At 44.8% G+C, this 15,764-nt stretch overlaps 1 protein-coding gene across 1 annotated transcript in view; it reads right to left on the bottom strand.

Moving 5' to 3' along the window:
* The window catches only part of MYLK (myosin light chain kinase), a 211,298-nt gene that overhangs the window by 119,499 nt on the left and 76,035 nt on the right, over positions 1-15,764 (bottom strand). Inside the window, exons 4-6 of the mRNA XM_047099178.1 lie at positions 3,959-4,007; positions 2,892-3,057; positions 1,792-1,957 (exon numbers count right to left, since the gene is read on the bottom strand). Of these exons, the coding sequence (XP_046955134.1) occupies positions 1,792-1,957; positions 2,892-3,057; positions 3,959-4,007 (381 nt within the window). The remainder of the gene's footprint in view (positions 1-1,791; positions 1,958-2,891; positions 3,058-3,958; positions 4,008-15,764) is intronic.

Here is a 15,764-nt window from a genome sequence, read left to right as displayed (position 1 = left end):
TGTCCTGTTCACTAGCCACAGAAGGAAACCAATTATGGGACAAACAAAAATAAACATCTGAAAAGTTCAAACCCAAACAGTTTAACTTACATATGGCCCTAGAAAACAAACTTCCCAAAGTGACCAGTTTTCACAAATACTTGCTTTAAAAATATACAGGGATGGGGCGCCTGCGTGGCTCAGTCAGTTAAGCATCCAACAGCTCAGGTCATGATCTTGTGGTCTGTGAGTTTGAGCTCTGCGTCCAGCTCTGTGAGGACAAGCTAAGAGCTTGGAGCCTGCTTTGGATTCTGGGTCTCCCTCTCTCTCTGCCCCTCCCCCGCTCATACTCTGTCTCTGTCTCTCAAAAATAAACATTGAAAAAAAAAATACAGTCAGTTCTTCAAAGAGAAAAAAATACCATATATTTTTTCCTGCCACATTGTTTTTTTAAAATTTTATTTTGGAAAATTTCAAAACATACACTAGTAGAGAGGATATAACAAACTCAGAAAGCCATCACTCAGATTTAAAAAATAGTGACATTTTACCAGTCTTTCTTATCCCTCTTTGTTTTGGTTTTTAGAGGAATTTCTTCTGGGAGTATTTTTTAATAAGTTTATTTATTTTGAGAGAGAGAGAGAGACAGAGAGAGAACCAGAAGGGGAAGGGCAGAGAAAGAGGGGGACAGAGGATCTGAAGGGGGTTCTGCTCTGACAGCAGAGAGCCCGATATGGGGCTCAAACTCATGACCCATGAGATTATGACTTGAGCCGAAGTTGGACACTTAACCGACTGAGCCACCCAGGTTTCCCCGGGAGTATTTTAAAATATATCCCAGGCAACGTATCATTTTGCCATTAAGAATCTGAGAAGGGAGCAGTTCTTTAATTCAGTGCTAGGGCAAGTAGAGGGAGTGGTTAAATCACTCTTCTCAATGTCCAACAGTGAGTCTCCATCCCATGGTGAGCTGTAAAGTCTACTTCTTTCAGGACCAGGACTTTCGATAGTATAGGATGGAATAGAGAATACCAGCACATACTGTACATAGTACAACTCGGGATTGTTTTATGAAACTTGTTTCAGTTTGATATGTTTATATATATATATTATGTCCTGGGTTGCAACGTAGAACTCTCTGTGAGTTGAGAAAAACACCTGAGACATCAATGGTGAAGACGGCAAGGAGGAATCGTTTCTGAGACAGGAAGAGGAGATTGAAGGTCATTTCTCTCCCTGACCCCCCCAAATCCCACCTTGCTCAAGGTTCCCACTCTGCGGAGTGATGCCAATCCCCTTCCCTGCCCACACTCCTGCTTCCACAGGCTGGATGTGGCGGAGCCAAGGGGAATGCAAAGAGGAGACATATTCAAAGAGATTTCCTAGGGAGAACTGACAGGGGCTGATGCCTACAGCAAGGAGGAGGCAAGAGTCAAAGGAGATGCTGAAATGCCCAGCCCGGTTGAGAAGGAAAAGCAGAATCCAGGGGTAGAAAGAGTTAAGTTGAGGGAAGACTTGAAGAGAAGGACAGAGTAGATGATAAGTTAAATCTTAGGCAGGTTAAAGTTGAGGTGATGGTGAGACATGAGCAACGTCGACTTTTCCAGTGGCAATTAGAGATACAAAAAGGAGTCTGAGCAAGAAGAAAAGGCTGCAGACACAGGCGTGGGGCACAGTGCAGTGACTAAGTTCAAGATCTCGCCCCTAGGGAAGGCATGGGTATGTGGGCGGGTCAGTGTCACACAGATCTGTAATGAACAGCAGCTCCTTCTAGGAGGGGCCTTCTGCACTGGCCCGCCCACCAGTCGATACCTTGGATAGAAAGCTCGGCCGACATGGAGGCCTTCCCCGACCCATTCACCACCATGCACGTGTACACTCCCACATCATCTCGGCTGACCTCATGGATTTCCAGAACTTGTACTCCATTCTTCTCAGACATAGATACACGGGCACTTGGCTTCAGGGGAACATCTCCCTGTGGATGGGCAGAGGGTAGTTTGGTCAGAGAAACCTGTTTACCTTTTGGCACTATCCTACCTCCTGCCAGTCCCGGGGGGACAGACGCCAGGCACAGGCAGAACCCTTTGCTCTGGGCTCTGTCAATGTGCTCAGAGAGGAGTCCTTGGACAATCCAAGGGCCCTGACTTGAGGTCTATGTGTGTGGTGCGGCATCAGGTCCAGCTTAGAGCAGGCATATGGAAGTTGTTCCAAAGGAGCCCTAGTTCCAAAGGAGCCTAGGACATCCTACATTCCTCACTTTGGTTCTTCTCTGCCTCCCTCTCCTTTATTCTTTTTCCAGGGTCAGTCCAGGAGAATTAGGAAATAGCTAAAAGTGTCCCATGACTCATTTTCATCCAGGAGTTCCATCTATGAAAGCGACTCTCGCAGGCCTTGACCCCAAATGTTCCCCACATCTCCTCAAGGCCCTGTTCCCCCTCTCCTCTGCTCTGCCTTCACCTTGTCCAGCCCTGAATGAAATACTCCAGACAGTACTTTGAGATAGGTGGGATCATCTCTGCCTCACAGATAAGGAGACCAGGGTTCCAAGAGACAAATGACTTGCCCAGCATCACATGTTTCATGAATGACGAAGCTGTGGCTTGAAACCTAGTCTCATGACTTCAAATTCCACTCTGTTGACATGGTCATGTCTGTACTGACTCAGAAGTTTAATGCTGTTTGGGGAGTATATGGATTATAGGACATTGATGGCTGAGTAACAGAGGCAGAGTGTGCAAATAGGGGCAAGAAGAAGCATGACTACTGACCTACAGAGAACCCTAGAGAACGACTGGAGTTGAAACAGAAGGAACTGATTGGAAAGACAGACTCCTGTCGGTCCAAGGGTCTAACCCTCCACATTCAGGGTCCCCAGGCCTGGGCCAGAGTTGGGGCAGATAAAACCTCACCTTGAGCCACGTGACCTGGGGTTGGGGCCGGCCAGTGATCTTGCAGGAGAACCGTCCCATCTGTCCCTCTTTGACTACGGCTCGACCCAGCTTGGTAGCAAACTTCGGTGGGCACTCTCCCCAGATGCTGGGACGGGTCTCCACCGCGGGGGCTGCAAATCTGTCCCTGGAAAGAAATCAGCAGAGTGCAGTAGCAATTCAGATATTCTCTCTGCCCTCCACCCACGTCACTTAAGTTGGGTCAGATACCAGCAAAGGGCAACCTTCCCAATTCCGTGCCTCAAACACATTTCTCATGTACCCTCTGGAAAAGTCTGTGGCACCAAAGCCTATTTCCTCTACCTCCTGAACATCCAACCAGACTTTATATAAGAGCCTCCCTTGAAGTAAGGTATACCTGAATTCTACTGAGCTCTGGCCAAAACCTGGGTTTTGGCCAACAGACTGCAAGCAGAAGTGACGTTTGCCACCTCTCAGCTCAACCCACAAAACCTCCTGTGAGATTCTCCACACTCTCTCTCTAGATGCAGAAGATCCAAGAGAAGCTCCAAGGCCAAGAGATGATGGAACCATAAGAAGGGAGGAGCCTGGGTCCTTGAAAGATGATGGCAAGGTTTTCCACCTGTTCAAGAATATCTAAGTGGACTTTGCTTGAGTAAAAAAAAAAATCAACTTTCCCTGCATTAAGCCATTAAAGTTTAGGGGCTTGTCTGTTATAGCAGCAACTGTTACTTATCTTTACCAATACAGGTTTACTTTCCATAAGAGGTGTCACATATTGATTGCCTCTTCTAGGTCTGCTTACTTACATCTTCTGACTATTGCCTTGATTGTCAGTGATCTCTGCAGACTATGGCCACTTCTTCCTCAGCATTTAGCAGTTGAACCAGTCAAAGGGGCTATCCACAGGCATTGTGTGCGGGCCACCTCACATCCCTGTAGGCTCCTGTATTAAGTTATTATAGCCCAGGATGTCTAAGAATACTCACACCCTAGACCTGGTTCTGCCAGGTCAGCAGGAAAAGCCAATCTGGCCCTTCCCTTGGTTTGAATATTCCACAACTTACCCCAAGGTTTTGGAAACAACAGGCTGACTGTGTTTCTTCACAAAGGTCCCTGCAAGTAGAAAACAAAGAGAGAGAGGCTTGAAGAGTCGGGTCTGAGCCACCAACTCAGAGCAATGAAAGTCAGAAGAGTCAACAACAGGGGTGGGGATGGGATACTGACAGAAACAGTTCACCCCGACTGGGCCTGTCCTGGGCCAGGCACTATGGTGGGCACTTGACATAACATCATTTAAGGAGGCTGGTACTACATTATCCTTCTATGTTTTAAACAGATGAGAAAAAAGAGATTTAGAAAAGTTAAGTTGCTCGCCCAAGTCACAGAGCCAGTAATAGTGCAGAAATGCATCCAGGTGTGCCTGTTGTAGAACACTCAACCATTCTGCTGAACTATCCCATGCCACTGGACCTTCTACTTAGGGGATTATCTGTGGCGATCCAGGGCCTCTCCAGAAGATGAGCCTGTTGAAGGGAAGGAGACGCACACGCATCTCTCGCACTAGATCTATTCACATTTGATACAATCAACATTGCCACCAGCACCTCACCAGAATCTGCATCAGCAGCACCGTGGATACTACAGGTCCTGGGTAAGGTGGACAGGAAGCAGTTAAATAGCAAACCCAGTCAGGCAGCTGCTACTGGGGTGGGACAACTCCTAATGTGACCAGGAAGTGACCTTAAAGTGGTGGGGTGTTTTTCAGGAATATGGAGGTTTGGGAAAGGAGGACATTTCCGAGATGGTGATCAGCCTGGAAGTTGTTCTCTTTTTGCCACAACCGGGGAATGTTTATAAAACCCTGCCCAAGGCACACATAGAAGGTGTGGAAGTCATTCCCTGAATATCAGCAGGCAGCTGCAATGGGAAATCTGCAGGGTGTTTACTGGAAAAGGGGTAAACTTCCTTAAATTCTAGCACTGATCACATCTGTAGGAAGGCACAGGAACACGGGAATGGAGACTGCATATTTCCCTTGGCCATATCAGGTTTACGGATGAATGAACCTTCGTGGAAAAGGATTAACAGCTAACACCAGCATCACATGTAAGTTATGGTTCCAGTGGATTGTCAATTATTGTACATGTATTTCCGTTTAACAAAACTATTCAGTGAATTGTGTATAGTTTTCACTCCATAATGTGGGTTTGGTTCTTGCCATTCAATAGTCTATTCAAGGTTAAAAGAACTTCTAAGCAGATAAAAGGAGAAACTTGTTCTGGGAGGACCCAACTGACAATTGCCATCAAGATGCTGGGGCCCCTCAGACACCTTTGGAGGAAGGGCAAACCATTCAGTCCTTTTTGAAGGTATTGGAGCAAATAAGAATCATAAGCTCCAAAGAGACTCTGGTCTTAGACCAGCACCTTCCTTCCTGTGCCTCCAAATCAAAGGAAATGATGCTAAAAGTAGAAAAGAAAGTTTACAAAGCTTTTCATTTCAGTCTTCTTGGTAACAGTAAAAATTAGAAACTATAAATGTCACACAGTAGGAAGATAATAAGTGGTTAAGTAAAGTGTACAACTGAACATCTTATTCTGCCATAAAATTATGTTTAAGAATATATGAAACATGCAGAAATACATTGCAGTATTTTATCATTTGCTCTTCGGAATACTTCACTTGGGTGGGCTGTGATCCTCTGTACTCTAATGAACTCATCCTGACTACTGTCTTGCCAGACACAATGGATAATTCTGTTCCCCATCACTCAGGTGCTCAACAGCATTTGACATGGGGCTATTCCACTCCCAAGTACATGCTCCTCCAGACCCTCTGGCTTTTGCCAGGTGCCTACTCTTCGTCAACCACCTTCTCTGTTCCACCTTTGCACGTGGGAGGGCCCGCATGGCTGAGTGGGTCCTAGTTCTGCACTGCTGATTCTCCCTCCCTCCCCCTCCCCCACCACAGGAAGTTTTCGGTATCATTTATAAGCTGATGACTCCCAAACCATATCCCCACCAGAACTTCTTCTTTTTTAATTTTTTTAATGTTTATTTATTTTTGAGACAGTGAGAGACGGAGTATGAGTGGAGGAAGGAAAGAGAGAGGGAGACACAGAGTCCGAAGCAGGCTCCAGGCTCTGAGCTGTCAGCACAGAGCCCCATGTGGGGTTCGAACCCATAGACTGTGAGGTCATGACCTGAGCCAAAGTCAGACACTTAACCAACTGAGCGACCCAGGCGATCCTCCCCACCAGAACTTCTTATTCATTCATCAGAAGTATCCAGAACAGTGCCCAAATCCTTGTAGGATTCAAATTCTTGTAAAATAAATGAACTTTATGGAAAGAGAGAGAGAGAGAGAGAGAGAGAGAGAGCATCCTACAATATTATGAACTCAATGTGATCTTAACTAGGAAAAAATAAAGTATCCAAGCACAAGAAAACAACCAGAAGAAAATACATCAAAATATTATTAATAGTAATTATTTTTGGGTGGGAGGACTATGAGTAATTTATTCAGCTATATTTTTTGAAACCTATAAATATAATGGTAAAGAAAAAACAAAATGTAATCTAGTTACCAATAATAAGGGGGCGAAGAAAAGAAGGGGCAGATGAAGAAAGAAAGCCAAAAAAGGAAAAAGATTCTGCTACCCCAACAGAAGACTACTATCGGCTAACACCGTGGTATTAGCCACATACTCAATTGCTGAGACACCCTCTGAAAAATATCTATGTACCATTCACTGCCCTCATCATGCTACTGTATCACTCATTTCATCTCGGAGCAAAGATTTGATAAAAATTAGACTGATTATCTGATGAATGGATATGCAAAATGTGGTCTATTCCTATAATGGAATATTATTCAGCCATACAGAGGAATACAGTACTGGTACATGTTACTACACGGATGAACTCCGAGGAAATTCGCCAAGTGAAAAAAGCCAGACTCAAAAAAATATATGTGATTCCATTTATACGAAATGTTCAGAAGAGGCAAATGGATGGGGACAATGCACATTAGTGGCTCTCCAGGGCCTGGGGGAGGCAGATGGGAGTAACTGCTCAGTGGGGATGCTAGGGGCGGGGGGATGGGAGGTCTCTGTTCAGGATGATGAATAGTTTTAAAACTAGATGGTGGTGGGGTGCCTGGGTGGCTCAGTTGGTTGAGCGTCGGACTTCGGCTCAGGTCATGATCTCACAGTTCATGAGTTCCAGCCCCGTGTCGTGCTCTGAGCTGCAGCTCAAAGCCTGGAGCCTGCTTTGGAATCTGTCTCTCTCTCTCTCTGCTCCTCCCCTGCTCTCTCTCTCTCTCTCTCTCTCAAGAATAAATAAACATTAAAAAAAATTAAAACTAGATGGTGGTGACAGTAGCACAATATGGTGAATGTACTTACTGCCACTGAATTGTACACTTTAAAATGATGAAAATGGTAAACTGATGTGTATTTTAACCACAATAAAAAAAATAGACTAAGCATTTTTAAGACTCTCGGGAGCTAAACATCTTAATCCAAAGGCTAAAATTCCTGTATTACTTAAAAAAAAATAGAGCAAAAATATGCCACTGCCTAAAAGAACAGCAAAAGAATGCTGTCTGGAGGAACTTTTATATCAGGGTGAGAGCAGTTTATGGTATGATCCAAAGGTAACACACCAAGCAGGCAGCTAGAAATGGAATGGAGTGCTTATTTTAATGTGAGTTAACACTGGAGAGTGGACATCAAAACCAAAAGAGAATGTGGGCTAAAATAACCAACAAGGTCTATTTATAGGCAAAAATTTGAAGTTGCAAGTTGTCAGATAAGGCAAAATTAATTTTGTGAAAGTATGAAAATCTGGCAGAACAGTAAGGCTAGGGAAGAAAATAAGCGGAAAGGGGATTAGGATGGAAATGCCAAAAATAGAAGAGTAGGTTAAGAGAACTGGTGAAGACAGGATCGAGTTAGTGAGGGGGGGAAGAAAAGGCCAAGGCACTGAAAATATTGAACCAGTTCTCTTAGATTTTTCAAGGACGAGTAAAAGAGAACGCTGGCAGGTTTTAGGAGTGAAAAGTTCAACAGTGGAGGGAACGAGGGTTTTTTTGCTAAAGGACACATAAAGACCGGGTTGAGACAGCGAATGCTACCGACAAGGGGAGTAATGTGATCAAGATGGCAAGGAGAAGTGATGCTTCCAAAATACGTGATGATTTAACTATCACCCAGACAGGGACTCTCTGCACTGGAAGTGACATAAGTAATAATTCTGCCAGGACAACAAAAGTAAACCAGGATTGTTCTAGGCAAACCAGGGAGCAGATGCCCTACTTTGCAGGCAACCTCAGAGTGGATTTTAAGGACTGCTTAAACCAGTGTTGTTGTTGTTTTGAAGTTATTTATTTATTCATTTACAGACGAGGGGAGGGGCAGAGAGAGAGGGAGAGAGAGAATCCCAGGCAGGCTCCACGCTGTCAGTGCAAAGCCCGACACTGGGCTCATCTCACAAACCATGAGATCATGACCTGAGCCAAAATCAAGAGTCGGATGCTGAACTGACTCGGCCACCCAAGTGCCCTCAAACAGTGGTTTTTATCAGAAAAAAATGCCCATTTTTTATAACAGATATTTAGTAATGCCCCCTGTGCCATCCTGAATCAAAGTTTACTGCTAACTCCCATATTTCATCTCAAGAAGAAAATAAATATAAAGCCCCAACTAAAATATTAAGGGAAAAGAAATTATAATGATACTGATTTCAATATGTAAATGTCCAACCATGACTATTTCAGTATATAAATGCTCAGGTGCACTAGAAGACACGATGAGGTCAGATGCTCACACCGACTCATGGGCATATTTGGATTTAAAAGCAAATGATGTAGAAAAGCACTGTACGAGCAGTCCAGGAAAATGAAAGGACACAGGTAAACAGGTGGACAACTGAAAAATAAAAGAGTTGAAGAAAGAATTATTTCTCAATAAGGAGAGAAAAAAATAAAAATAAAAATGCTAATATAGCCTAAAGAAAGGTAGTGTTAGGATAAATGGCAGAACAGACATGTTATATACAAAAAAAAAAAAAAAAAAAAAGCATGAAATGACCTTAAAGGAAGATAACAAAGCAAGACAGGTTACAGAGCACTGGGGTAGAGAAAATGAAAAACACAAGACTGTGTATGTGTGTGTGTGCATGTGCTCATGTGTGTGTGTGGTGTACGTGCTTGTGTGTATGGTGTCACTAACTCTCTCCCCTTTCCTCCCGTCCTCATCTTCGGAATCCCAATCTGTGCCTAAATCTGACTCGTTCCTCCAGGACTCGCCCAAGTCTGTCCTCCAAGAAGACATCGCAGACTATTTTAGCCTCCAGGGGTCTCATTCTCCTCTGAGTTTACAAAGCCCATGTGCCGATTATTGGGCAAATAAACCCGTGCTGCCTTGGCTGGAGTTCTGCTTTGACTTAGCTTTTAATGAGCCTAGGTCCTATCTGACCAACCAGCTTCCTGCAGAAAGGGTCCGACAAAGTACTCTGTCTCCCACATGGCACCGCACAAAGTCAGCACCTCATAAATACACCCACATGTTGAATCATAACTGCAATATAATAATGAAATGTGAGGTCAAGAAAGTCAGTCTCTTGAGAGCAATACCGAACTCTCTTGCTGCCCTGAGAGCCCAGCACAAAGTCAGCACATTCAACACAGTCTGATGAGAGCCGTGGACTGATGGCTAAGGGCTGGGGACAGGTCGGAGATGGGGAGGAGTGAGACCCGTGAAAGGGGGCAATGTCAGCAGGGACAAAGCTGGGCTAGTCAGGGGCACTAGCAATACTGTGGAGGGGGAAAGAGGGGAAAGGAGAGGGGAGGGTGAAAATAAAGGAGGAAAGGGAGTCAAGGTGAAGGGGGTTTGGGAGTCACCCTTCAGGAGCAGAAAGGAGACCAAATGATTTGCATGTGGCTCTTCCACATAGCAAGTAAGTGAGGCTTCTGCCAAGGCCGTCTTGACACACAACTGTTTCACTACCAAGAGATCTGTGGGGCAGAAAGAACAATGTTCATTTCTAACACATTTTTATTGTTAACTTTGATGAGACAGAAACGGACAAAAACTCAGAGCTTTTAAAATCCTGGCTGAAATTTAAAAAAAAATTTTTAATGTTTATTTATTTTTGAGAGAGAGAGAGACAGAACGTGAATGGGGGAGGGGCAGAGAGAGAGGGAAACACAGAATCTGAAATAGGCTCCAGGCTCTGAGCTGTCAGCACACAGTCTGATGTGGGGCTCGAACTTGGGAATGGCACGATCATGACCTGAGCCAAAGTCGGAGGCTTAACCGACTGAGCCACCCAAGTGCTGCTGAATTTTTTTTTAATGTTTTTTATTTATTTTTGAGAGACAGAAAGAGACAGAGAAAACAGGGGAAGAGAAGAGAGAGAGGGAGACACAGAATCCCAAGCAGACTCCAGGCTCTGAGCTGTCAGCACAGAGCCCGACACAGGGCTTCAATTCATGAACTGTGAGATCATGATCTAAACCAAAGTTGAACGCTTAACCGACTGAGCCACCCAGGTGCCCCTAGATAGGGCATATGCTCCTACAAAAAAGGAAGGGGCATCAGGGAGTGTTATAAACTGAGTTTATACAGACTGTCAATGGGAAATATGATTACAGATCTTTAGGTAGGTGGGAGATGTAGATATAAAAAAAATAGTACAAAAGAAATAAGAGCACACAGGCAAACACACACACAAGGAGAGGCACAACAGGCATTCTTGAGGAATACAATGATTTAAGACTCAGCCGCTGTAAACAGACATGGGCTCAAAATCCATTATGTCATCAATCTAATCCAATGTGAAAATAAAGGGGATCTGAGAAATCTGTCCCTACAAAAGGGTAGTGGCAAAAAAATGTGGCACAGGAGCATTTCCTACAAATTCAAAATCCCCCAGGAAAGCGGGTGTCAGTGGTGCCAGTATAGCTGGAGTAGCAGTCACGAGGGCCACTCTTCTCCCTTAGGTCCCATGACATGGGGTCACTGTCCCCTCTGCTGCCAAACTCCCAGCAGCTTGCCGCCTGACCCTCTCTCTCCCACACTGTCAGGGGGCCTTGGCTTGCGGGACAGGGGTTTCATGGGGGTATAGAGAGTGGAGGCTGCAGCGCCGGGGAGGCTGGGGCAAGTGGGAAGTGTGCTTGGGTAGGAGGTGAGCAGGAGGCCGACCTTCTGGAAGAGGAAAGCTGGGCAGACCACAGGAGCACAAGCCTTGTTTGGAAGAGGGGCAACTAAAAGGCAAAGCAAACCCCTACAGCCCTTAGCACCCACTGAGCCAGCCAGTGGTGTGGATTAGGGAGGAACTGAGGAAAATCCGTATCTTTCTGGGATAAAGGAACAAATGCTAAACAAGCAAAGTGGAGGTGAGGGGCAGAGGGGAGCGGCTTTCTATCATTTCATTGGCCGGCGTGCCATTAAAAGATCCAGCACACTGATCTCTCCAGTTTGGATCTGGAAAATGCTTTCTATGGGGAAATGGAAACAACTGTTTTCTCAATTTCCAGAAAATCAATGCTTAAAGACAGGAAACCAATGGCATCCTGCACCCCGTCCACCCCCCCCACCCCCCCCACCCCCCCCACCCCCCCCACCCCCCCCCACACACCCTTCAGTGAGATATTTTGCCCAAATCAAATCGTGTTATTTTCTTCCTTGATACCCTCCAGTGGCTTTCCGTCACCAGGGTCTAAGGTCCTGCCTGCTTCTCCAGACGTATCCTCTCTCTGCTGACCCCACTAACTGTCTCGCTATTTCCCACTCTAAAATATGTCTGCAAATACTCCCACAACTTTTCGGTGCTTTATTTCTGGTCTCAGGACCAGATTTGGATCACATAGAGGCCAAGCCAGAGGGATGGAGAGTCCACGTCAGGAAGAAGCCCTCAAGTAACGACAGACGGGGAAATGAGAATACACACTTGAGCTCCCGCACCCTTCGGTTAGCTCTGAGTTCCCAGGGCCACTCTTCTCCCTTAAATCCCAGGACATGAGGTCACTCTTTGTCCCGCCGTCACATTCCAGGCAGCCCGCTACCTGGCCCTCTTTCTCACACATGGTCAGGGAGCTCTTAATTCTACTGCCAAAGTTATATTTGTTACTTAGTTATAGTCTCTCTTTCCCAATAACTCCAAGGAGGCAGCTACTCTGTCTGAACTGCTCTGCTCTGTCTCCAGTGCCTAACACAGACAGGAGCAGAGTGGTGCACAGGGCAGTGGAAGGAGGCAGAGGAGGAGGAATCTGCACGAAGGATGGGGTACCTAACAGAGAGAGAAGAAAGAGTGATGGCCAAGGCTGGGTCCAAAAAAGAGGGGGGAAGCTAGGTTTTTGACCCTCCTATTTATTTCAAAGAAAACTCCCCAAGAGGAGGGAGCTCCTGGCCAAATCTATTCCCCAGTGAACACGTATTCGTTATTTTAAAATTTACTTTAAAAAAACTGTTCCTCACATTTTTTAAAAATTATTTTAGAGAGACAGCAGGTGCACATGGGAGAGGGGCAGAGGGAGAGAGAGAATCCTAGACAGGCTCAATGCTCAGCAAGGAGCTCCGCAGCGCTCGATCCCACGATCCTGGGATCACGACCTGAGCCGAAATCAAGAGTCGAATGCCTAGCTAGCTGACTGAGCCACCCAGGCGCCCCCAAAACTGTTCACTGCATTCTAATGCAGAGTGGTCAATGGACTGGAATGTATGTTTCAGAGACGAAAGTAAACTTTATCTACGTCCTCTGAAACTACTGCTCTTGCTACTCCTCTTCTCCTAAAATAACCTTTTATTTCTCAACATTACCTTTATAGCTTTCTCACTGCCCATTGCACCGGACACGTCAATCGTGGCTAGGATAACCATGTAATTTATTATCTACACTGGGACTCTTTTGAAAGTCAGAGAAGGCTCCATTTGTAATCACACTGGCAGAGTATAAGCCACACCCTAGTGACACCTGCCATGACCACAGGCCTGCAAAAGTGACAACCACCTGTAGCCATGTTCTATACCCATGACCTGCCCATTACCTGTAACCAGTGCAGGTTGGAACATGGTGGCACCTGTCCCAAGGATGACCAATCCCAATCTTGCCAGAAACACAGAGGAAGGATGGTTTGAGAGTTAGCTCTGGTTATATTATACCTGGTCTCTGCATGTCTTTTCTTAGCTTTGTGGCTGCTTTCTCACAACCTATGTGCACATGTTCCCATTCTGCCTTTCCAGACCATATCATATACCACTGCTAACTCTCATAGAAGCTTTGCGTTACTTAGCTGATATTCCTAATGAATAGCTTAAAAAAGAGAAATATGTTAATCAGATTCCATGAAATAATTCAGGAATATTCTAATAAAGTATTTAGTAGATGTGATGGTTAATTTTGTTTGTCAATTTACTGAGACAAAGGTTGCCTAGATATTTGGTCAAACACTATTCTGGATGTTTGTGTGAGGGTGTTTTTGGATGATATCAACATTGAAATCAGTAGCCTGAGTGAAACAGTTGCCATCTCCAATGTGGGTGGGCCTCATCTAATCAGTTGAAGATCTGAATAGAATGAAAAGGCTTACCCTCCCTCAAATAAGGAGGCATTCCTCCTGCCTGACTACCTTTGACCTGGGACATGGGTTCTTCCTCTGTTGTTGACTCCATCTGAAATATCAACTCTTCTGGGTTTTGAGCCTGCCGGCCTTTGCACTGAAATGACACCATCAACTCCCCTGGTTCTCAGGCCTTTGGACTTGGATTGGAACTACAGGGTTGGCTCCCCTGGGTCTTCAGCTTGCTGACTGCACATCTTGGGACTTGTCAGCCTCCACAATCACGTGAGCCAATTTCTTGTAATGAATCTCTTTCCACATATATATGTACAATCTATTTGTCTCTCTGGGGTACCCTAACCATAGGTATAAGCACCAGCCCACTGGTTCTCAAAGTATTGGTCCCAGTATGCAGCAGTATCAGCAGCATCAGCATCACCAAGAAAACTGTTATAAGTGAAAATTCTTGAGCCCATCCCAACCTCCTAAATCAGAAACTCTGGGGCAAGGCCTAGCATTTTGTGGTTTCAGAAATATCCTTCAGGTGATTCTGATACATGCTCACATTTGAGAATTACTGTATTAGGCTAAAGATATCACATCGGTAATTGAATCCTTCTTTGCTACTCAAAGTGTGATCCACGGACCAGCAGCATGGGCATCCTCTGGGACCGGTTACAACGGCAGACACTCAGGCTCCCACTCCAGAGCCATGGAATCAGAACCTGCATTTTTAACAAGTTTCCTAGGGGGATTCGTGTGTCCCTGTGTTTGCACCAAACAATCCTGTAAGGTGAGTATAGGCCATCCTGAGGCCTGGATCTCCTCTGAGCCTGCCAGTTTGGCTTACCCTGGGCTCCTGAGCTCAAGTCTTAAAATGAACCCTTTATTACTTGAAATGAGCTAAGTGAATCCTTGGTCCCTAGAACACAAAACTCAGACCATCAAGTATGGGGCACCTCTGTCATTTCAGCACAACCCCTCACTCCACCCCAAGTTCTAGACTCACTCTGTGGATGTCATTGCCCAGGACTACTCACCACCTTATTCATATAAGGTGGGTTTTCTTTCCTTTTTTTTTTTTTTTTTTTTTCCTGCTAAGCCTTGTTTATCCCTATTTAAATGGGAGCTTCTGGAGCTGTGCTGTCCAACGATAGGCATTAGCCATATGTGGCTATTGAGCTCTTGAAATACAATTAATCTGAATCAAGATGTGCTGTAAGTGTAAAATATACCCCAAAGGCTGAAGACTGTAAAATATCTCATTAATAATTTTATACTAATTATATGCTGAAATGTTAGTATCTTGGATATATTGGGTTAAGGAAAATATTTTATGAAAATTGTCTTCACCTCTTTATTTATTTATTTATTTATTTATTTATTTATTTATTTATATTTTTTCAATATATGAAGTTTATTGTCAAATTGGTTTCCATACAACACCCAGTGCTCATCCCAAAAGGTGCCCTCCTCAATACCCATCACCCACCCTCCCCTCCCTCCCACCCCCCATCAACCCTCAGTTTGTTCTCAGTTTTTAAGAGTCTCTTATGCTTTGGCTGTCTCGCACTCTAACTTCTTTTTTTTTTTTTTTTCCTTCCCCTCCCCCATGGGTTTCTGTTAAGTTTCTCAGGATCCACATAAAAGTGAAACCATATGGTATCTGTCTTTCTCTGTATGGCTTACTTCACTTAGCATCACACTCTCCAGTTCCATCCATGTTGCTACAAAGGGCCATATTTCATTCTTTCTCATTGCCACGTAGTACTCCATTGTATATATAAACCACAATTTCTTTATCCATTCATCAGTTGGTGGACATTTAGGCTCTTTCCATAATTTGGCTATTGTTGAGAGTGCTGCTATAAACATTGGGGTACAAGTGCCCCTATGCATCAGTACTCTTGTATCCCTTGGGTAAATTCCTAGCAGTGCTATTGCTGGGTCATAGGGTAGGTCTATTTTTAATTTTTTGAGGAACCTCCACACTGTTTTCCAGAGTGGCTGCACCAATTTGCATTCCCACCAACAGTGCAAGAGGGTTCCTGTTTCTCCACATCCTCGCCAGCATCTATAGCTTCCTGGTTTGTTCATTTTGGCCACTCTGACTGGCGTGAGTTCACCTCTTTTTTTTAATGTGGCTACTTAAGATTCTATACATGGTTTAGAAAACTTAAGATTCTATACATGGCTCGCATTATATTTCTATGGACAGCTGTGCTGGAGAACAGGCCTGTGGCCCCGCAACTAGAAGGAAAGCTCCCAGAGGGCAGGAGCTGTGTCTCTTCTTTGCTCTGTGGCAAG

Source organism: Lynx rufus, unplaced genomic scaffold, assembly GCF_022079265.1.
Source record: "Lynx rufus isolate CCGP_SWC_20201006 ecotype Redwood Valley unplaced genomic scaffold, mLynRuf1.p SCAF_5, whole genome shotgun sequence".
NCBI lineage: Eukaryota > Metazoa > Chordata > Mammalia > Carnivora > Felidae > Lynx > Lynx rufus.
This window is presented reverse-complemented; position numbering and strand designations above follow the sequence as displayed.